Source organism: Protopterus annectens, chromosome 7.part0 (genome assembly GCF_019279795.1).
Source record: "Protopterus annectens isolate FY-2018-M chromosome 7.part0, PAN1.0, whole genome shotgun sequence".
NCBI lineage: Eukaryota > Metazoa > Chordata > Ceratodontiformes > Protopteridae > Protopterus > Protopterus annectens.
The window spans coordinates 394,576,199-394,584,180 of NC_056739.1; the positions used below are offsets into that span (position 1 = coordinate 394,576,199).

Genomic DNA, 7,982 nt, shown 5'->3' on the forward strand with positions numbered 1-7,982 from the left:
TCTTGTTCGGTATATATTTCTCTGAGGTACAGGCTAACACAGGAGGACTTTGGCTGACCAAGTTCACAGACGACTGCAAACTGGGGGCCATAATCAACTCACCGACTGACACAAGCATCCTCCAAAATGGTCTCACAGAGATGGATAACTGGTGCCAGAGCCATGGCCTGAAGCTAAATGCCAAAAAGTGCATAGTCATCCCCTTTGGGAAAAACAAAGTGCCCACAAATTACCATATAGGTGGTAATCCATTAAGTACGGAAGAAGTAATTAGGGATCTGGGGACCCAAGTAGATAGTAATCTTTGCTTTGACAATCACATTGCCAAAGTGGTTAGAAGGACCTTCTATATAGCCCACCTTATCATGAAAGGGTTCACATCTAGATCAAGACAGGTCATTGTGCCCCTCTACTCATTACTCATCAGGCCCATAATTGAATACAATGCCCCATTTGGGATGTACCTTACCCGACACCTGCAACAACTAGAAAGACCCCAAAAGTACTTCACCAAGAGGATTAAGGGACTCAAGCAGATGCCCTATGCAGTTAGACTAAAGAAACTCCAGCTCTACTCAGTTGCTTACTGCCTACTCAGAGGCGATCTGTGCCTGACATATAAAGCCATGTCCAACCCAAAATTAATGGACATGCTCCACCTCAGGAAATCCAAATCCCTTAGAGCTACATGCTCCAGTGACTTAAACCTCAGCACAGAAATAAATAGGACATGCTGGAGAGACAGATTCATATCCCAGAGGCTCCCCTCACTCTGGAACAAAATCCCAATCCAAGTTAGGCAGAGCCCCTCAATGACCCTCTTCAAGAAGAATCTTGACGATTGGATGGGAGACCATAGATTTACCCCTGGGATCTCCTCTGTGTCACTGCTAGACAGGGGCACTTCAAACTAACCTTAAATGGGCTATCTTCTGTGACCTACTATACTGGGGCACAGTCATCTAATCTAAAAGGGTGGCGAAAGCCAAACACACTCTGGCTAGGCTTGTAAATGCCCTAGGGCAGATAGCCTAGTATCTAGCTATGAACCTATGAACATATGACATGTAGAACAATAATATTTACTGTCATTAAAAAAAGATAAATACAATATCATGGAACAATGGAATGTGTGTGAAAGTTTCTTACTCATAAAGCAAGCATCAGAGTAAAACTATTAAGCAGTGGATAAGGAAGAGGAGAGGAAGAGAGGGAAAAGTGAGAAAAGTATTTGTTAGAGGTAATACGTGGAGTAGATATGGCAGGCAGGAGAAACAATGAGTCAACATAAGTTTAAGTGCCCTAAGAGTAAGAGCAAGAGAAATACAAAACAAGGAAAGGGAGAGATACCACAGGTATACATAAACAAATTATTTAAAAAATTCATGATTATTAGAAATTTTAATGTGAAAAAGGTATTTAGAAACAAAACATTTATAAAATATAATGAAACAAAGAAGAATAGAAAGGTCAGAAAACAATGCCAGTTACAGATGAAGGAACAAAGAAAGACAATCAACCAAAAGCCCGAATAAGGAAATAGCAATTTTAGACAATAATGCAAATGCATTATAACAAGATAAGAAAAGGCAAAGTGGGATAGGGTAAAAGTTAATAAACAAAACAGTTGTAGGGTAGCAAATGACTGTGAAAAAAGCAGAACTGTTAAAAAAATCTGCAGAGTGTTCACAAGGGAAAAGGAGTTGTGAAATCTAACTACCCTGAGCTTAATCTTTGAGACATAAACAGCTGACTGCTGTGTCAGCAACTGAAGTTCAGGTATGGGCCCAGGAGATGAAGAGCTATTTGGGGAGGTGGAGATGAATGACTGATGCCCTCTACTCATCTTAGGGGAGGGGATAGGAGTGTACACAAACATTCTCACTGTTTCCAAGTATGTCATGGTTACCAGATCATTCTGAAATTTACTCTACTCAACTTTACATGACACATCGGGACTATACCACTAACAGACTCACCAATGAATAGAGAGGTATTGGACAGAGGATGCAATGCTACAAAATTGGTTAGTGTCATAAAAGCCCCCAAACATCCATTTGGAGGTAGCAGCTACAATTCCACATGAAAAAGAGAAAGAAGAGTTCACTGTCCGGATGTAGTTTGGAAGTGGATGACATGATGGTCAGGAGGAGACTGGACATCGTCTGTCTCCAAGAGATAAGATGGAAGGGGAGTGCAGCAAAGTCACTTGGCTTGGGGTCCAAAGGCTACTACACAGGAGGACAGACTAGAAATGGTTTGGAAGCTGTAGTATGAGAGATGCTTCAGAAAACAGTGAGAAATGTCATCAGAATTAGTGACAGACTCATGGCAATCAGACTCCAGTGTAAAGAGAGGGCAGTATTCATAACTTCAGCTTATGCCCCACTGCAGGGCTGTGATAGTAAGTTAAAGAATGCATTCAAACAGCAGTTGCATCACCTAGTAGATAAAGCAGGACAGCATAAATTGCTATTGATAATTGCTGATATGAATGCACATATCAGGATAGACAAAATAAGATACAAGGATTGCCTTGGACCACACAAGAAGAAGAGGCCATTCTAGAGTTCTGATAGGCAAATGACTTGATGGTGGCCAACACATGGTTCAGCAAGATGGAGAGTCACAAGATCACATATACGACTGGCCAGCATGCAGCTCAGGTACACTTCTTCATCATAAGGAAAGGGCATTGGGGTAGAATCAGTGATTGCAAAGTCATCCCCAGTGAAACAGTCAGCCCATAGCATAAAGCACTGGTTGCCACAATCAGTGCTCAAAGAATTTTTAAATTAATGTATTTATTTATTTGTCTTTGTTGGCTAGGAAAAGTCTGACTATGTAAAAGCAATTTTCAGTGGAGGCATGGGAAGAAAAGCTCCACATTCAAGTTACACATGATGCACATTTATAACTGCAAAATAAAAACATCTCTACATGAGCTTATTTACATGATTTTTGAATATTTCTTACATAAACATAGCAGTTTAACACAAAAACAGGAGAAAAAAATAACAAATTGGGTGATTATTGAAAAGAAAAAGAAAATACAGTAGCAGTTAATATATTTATGGCATGATGACTGCAGAGAAAATATCAAACTGGGATGTTTTTGAGGTTAGTAAAAATATACAGACAGACAAGTAGTGATGTAACTTAAAGATTCATGATAAGAAAGATATGAAATGAGAAATTATGGAAATGAGCGGAAAGATAAATGGACAGAGGAAGAAAATGGTGCCTGGAGGGGTGTGAGAGGAGGAGGAAGAGGAAGAGTTTAGGAAATTACAACAAGGTACTGAAAAGTTCTAAGCCTGACCAACTTTCTAAATTCTTAGCATTATTTTGCATCTGTTGCAGAAAAGAGGGTTATTTCATCTTGTAAGGTGCCAATTTGCAGAATCGTAATGCTATGTTTTGCCTGTTTCATATCATTGATTGAGCCATGTCAACGAAAAGTGTGGAATTTTCAAGTGTGGACCTCTGAGCCATCATGAAGTTCCTATTCATGCAGAAGAAAATTCCAGAGGAAATCCATGAATGTGTGATGCAAACACTGAGTGACAAGTGCCCTTCTTAGTAAACTGTGAAGAAGTGGTGTACAAACTTTCAGCATGGAGATTTTGAGACAGAAGATGCAGCAAGGTCTGTGAGGCAACAAACGGTGTCAACTACTGAAATTGATGACCATGTCCAAAACATGATTTTGGCGGATCAGTGTATATCGGCTAAAACAATTGCTGAGACATTACAGATATCAAGGGAATGTGTTATATATGTTTTATAATCCATGAGCAGCTGGGTATGCAGAAGCTGTCAGCCAAGTCGGTGCCCAAATGTTTGAATGGCGATGACAAAAGATGTCGAATGGACACTTCCAAGATCATTTTGTGGCATTTTCATCAAGCCGGTGCCAACTTTTTGGAAAAACTAGTTATTGGTGATGAAACATGGTTACACCACTATGATCCTGAGAAAAAACAACAGTCCATGCAATGGTGGCACTCAGGTTCACCAAGGCCAAAGACATTCATGACCCAAAAGTCAGCAAGAAAGGTCATGGCCACAGTGTTTTGGGATTAGGAAGCTGTTGTAGTGACTGACCATCTTCCAAGAGGCCAAGCAGTTAATGGAAAATACTTCTGTAACTTGCTGTGCCGCGTAAAGGAGGCATTCAAAGAAAAAATGAGAGGGAGGCTGTGGAAAAGAGTTCTCTTTTTGTAAGACAATGCACCTGTTCATAATGCTGGCAAAATTATGGATGTTTTGATGAAAATGGGGTTAGAGTGCATAGACCACCCATTCTACTCACCAGATCTTGCTCAATCTATTACTGTTTCCAAACCCTAGAAAGAGTTTGAAAGGGTGGCAATTTGTGAGTGATTCAGAGGTGATTGCAGCAGTTTAGCAGTATTTCTGTCACCAGACTTCAGACTTTTTTTGGCAGGGTTACAGAAACTTCAGACATGATGTGCCAAGTGTGTTGAACTTTGGGGAGAATATGTTGAATAATTGGCGAGTTTCATGGTTGTATGTCATTCCCTTCTTAGTCAGGCTTAGAACTTTTCAGCACCCAGTTATAGGGCAGTAGGAGGAGGAGTGATGTGGTACAAAAGACTGGGAAGCAAAATGACTGTAAGAGTTGGAGAAAAGTACTCTGCATAAAGCTACCCAAGTGAGCAGGAAGAACAGCGCCATCCTTGGCATAGGTGCTGCTTAAGCAGAGTTTTGAAACTAAGTTTTCTATCTGTCCTAACTGTGAAGGGATTTCATGTCAGAGTTTTGTCACATAACAGGAGTAGACTATAAGGTCAACAAAGATTGAAAAGAAAGTGCAAGAGTTCAAGGAAATACTCAGGGCTCTAGCAGCTTCAGATGAAACATTAAACTGAGGTCCCATCTGCATGAGCTGGTTGTAGCTGAAGTGGGTGTAAAAGAGCTCTGGTCATGTATCAAAAAGAGCAGGTTAAGTTCCCCAATGCCATGGTCAAATTTCCCCTAGTAGTATAAATATCACCAAGGGTCTCCCCTGAAGAGAGGCCACTAGCCCTGTGGAACTAACTCGGTTAACAAAGGATAAATAAATAAAACAATAAAATAAAATAAATGATGCCATTTTGAGGAAAGATGGCAGAATGCTACAATGCATGATGAAAACAAGGAACTACTATTTCCCTAACCAAATCATTGGTAAAACCCTACGTGAATCTAGTGTGCATCTCTAAAGGCCGTCAAGGGAAACAACAAAAAGTGAAGTGTTACTTTTATAGAAATGGCAATAGATAAAAACAGACTTTCTGAAATGATACCAATGTGTAAACAGTAATGTGGATGATAAAAAAAATGGAGGTTAAGACCTGCAGTTGTTCATTTTTAAGAGAAATATGTACTCTGGGAGGACAAATCAGGCTTTTTTGCCCCACATTCTATATTTTGTCTATATTTCCATGAATGGATGTGAGAAAACTACTTCCTGTATCAAACCTGTTACTTCCTAGTTTCTCCTTAAGCTGTCAGAAAGCAATGATAGGACTAGCTGTACCACTACTGACGCCTGTCCATCCGTCAAGAACTGAGTAGTTTCAAGCACTTGACACTATACCACCCCCTAACGTGTGACCATCCAGAAACATCAGCTTTCATGCCTGTGATGTGTTACAAAGCAATGGCAAGGCCAAACCAGCAGTCCATTCAAGTCTAAGCTTATTTGCCATGAATTCACTGAAAAATATCAGTCTTTGCCAATAAATGGAGATCCAGCCTCTTGATATTCCTTTCTACTACAACAGCTTATACAAAGGAAACCACAAGATGCATTTATATTTCCTGTATAATAATGATGCAAGTGTCAGCCTTTTCCTATGACAGATTGTCATGGCCTAGGTTTGTGAGTACACTTGGCGAATCTGAAAGTATAATCTGGTGACTGGTCCTTTGGAAGGTATTCTATTATATAGCTACACTTGGGGTGCAGAATTGCTAGGTGATATGTAGCAACCAAGTGTATCAAAGTGGTAACACTAGGGAAAATATAGAGTGACAAATATACACAGCCTTTAGTAACTGACAAGTCACCACACTGCAGTGGCATGACCTCTAGTAACTCACAAGTCACCATGCTGCAGGGGCCACAGCTAATGGCATGCACATTCCACTTTCTCAATTTAACCTATTGATAGGATATGCTGCATATATATCCTAGATCTCAGACATTGTGAGTGGTGCCATCTCACTGGCAAGGAGGGATAAAGTCATTCACGGAAAGGATGGGATTGAACTGCTAATGCCACCCTCTCCACCCTGGAAGAGGGGTTGCTGCAAGGCACTGTACCACCTCCAAGTTTCAGTGATTTACAGTGTAGCCAGGCTTGGTGCATTGAAACAACAAACACTCTCAAAACACTGCATGGTTGTACTATGGAGGGACCGCTAACAACTATAATAAAGAAGGGATGCTAGGGCAAATACTTCCTAGCCATCAGTGGTGAGCTTTTGTCAACTATTTCTCACCCCAACAACTGATCTGTTACTGTGGTAGAATGAGGAACAGAATGACTGATAAATGAAAGGAGAGGATGGATTATCAACAGGCTTTTTCCAGAAAAAAAAATACAGAGAAAAAAAAACAATGGGACTACTTTGAATGGGGGGACATGAATGAGATTGGTAATGGAAGCCACATCTTCACTATTGCATTTAGGATTTGCTGGACGCTTTCTGTTCCAGCTCAAATAAACAAGAAAAGACATATGTTCAAAGCAGGTGTTGTATGGGAGGAACAGATGGGCAGTCTCCATGTCAGGTGGGATGGAAGGTGACAGAGCATCTCTACTGGGTGTTTTTTAAGAAGGCAATTCTATGTATATCAATAAGAGAATGGAAGCAGGTCAACAGAAAGTTCTGACAAGAGAGTATATCTGCTCAGACAGAAAACTAATCAGCAGCATTGAAGAAAATACTGTCAACACTAAAGAGAAAAAATGAAATGGAATACAGCTTGGTAAATGCATTCTTACCTGCGGAGTTCCTCTGACGGATGCATTCCTCTCCTCTGATTCACCCACTGCTGAAGTTGCGTCATGGAGCTCTGTCTCTGAGCAGCCTTCTCTGGGTCAGTGCGCGGAACAAACCCACGACGCAAGACTGCATTCTCTCCACCCTCCTGCTGAGGGTAGACAGTGTTACTGGGCCGATTAGGTGAAGGGTACTGCCACCCATTTGGTAGGCCAGGTCTTTCTACACCAGAGGGGAGTCGGCCATCAGGATAAGGACTTCCTGGTTCAGATGTAACTTCTGGTGTGTTGCTGCCATTGACTTTTGTTAGCAGTCCCTTTTTGTTATCTGGATGGTGTTCCTTCCTGTCCGTTTTATCACAGCCCCTCCCATCGCCCTCTCCTCGTGCTTTTGATTCCAAGTCTGATCTCATTAGTTCTTTTTGGTGGTACACATGGTGGTTCTCCACAGGGGGAATGTTCTCTGAATTGGCCTTTTCTCTCCTGCACAGAAAATGATGGAAATCAAAACAATCTTTACATGTTTGCAATAGCAGTGATACAAAATACACATAAGAAGCATACAGAGGTATACAAATGGAAGAAGACTCACTTCTGATCAAATGAGTTCCAGATGTGTACAGACTACCACAGACAATGCATTGAATTTCTTAAATATCTCACATACATTCTAACTAACTGTGTCACAACTGAAGTGATCTTCAGGTAAACAGATTGCATTTACAGTTACTTACACGAGTTTCAAAGATTTTGGCATATTCAGTTTTTCCTTAAGAAGATAATGTTTTTACAAGCATTTTAGGAATTATCTACAGTTTAGAAATGTCTATTATTTCTAAAATCAGACTATTTTCTTGCGCCCTTGCCCACGCTACCATCCCCTCCATTTGCTGGATGTCTGCCCATTTTTTTTAATCCACTAAGCTTACAGCAGTTACTCCCCAGTTCTAGGATTTACTATGTACA

General features: G+C 40.7%; 1 protein-coding gene across 19 annotated transcripts in view; it reads right to left on the minus strand.

Moving 5' to 3' along the window:
• The window catches only part of PLEKHA6 (pleckstrin homology domain containing A6), a 1,822,600-nt gene that overhangs the window by 357,765 nt on the left and 1,456,853 nt on the right, over positions 1–7,982 (minus strand). For all 19 annotated transcript variants that reach the window (XM_044076969.1, XM_044076965.1, XM_044076964.1 and 16 more), the window contains one exon: positions 7,020–7,499. In XM_044076969.1, the coding sequence (XP_043932904.1) occupies positions 7,020–7,499 (480 nt within the window). The remainder of the gene's footprint in view (positions 1–7,019; positions 7,500–7,982) is intronic.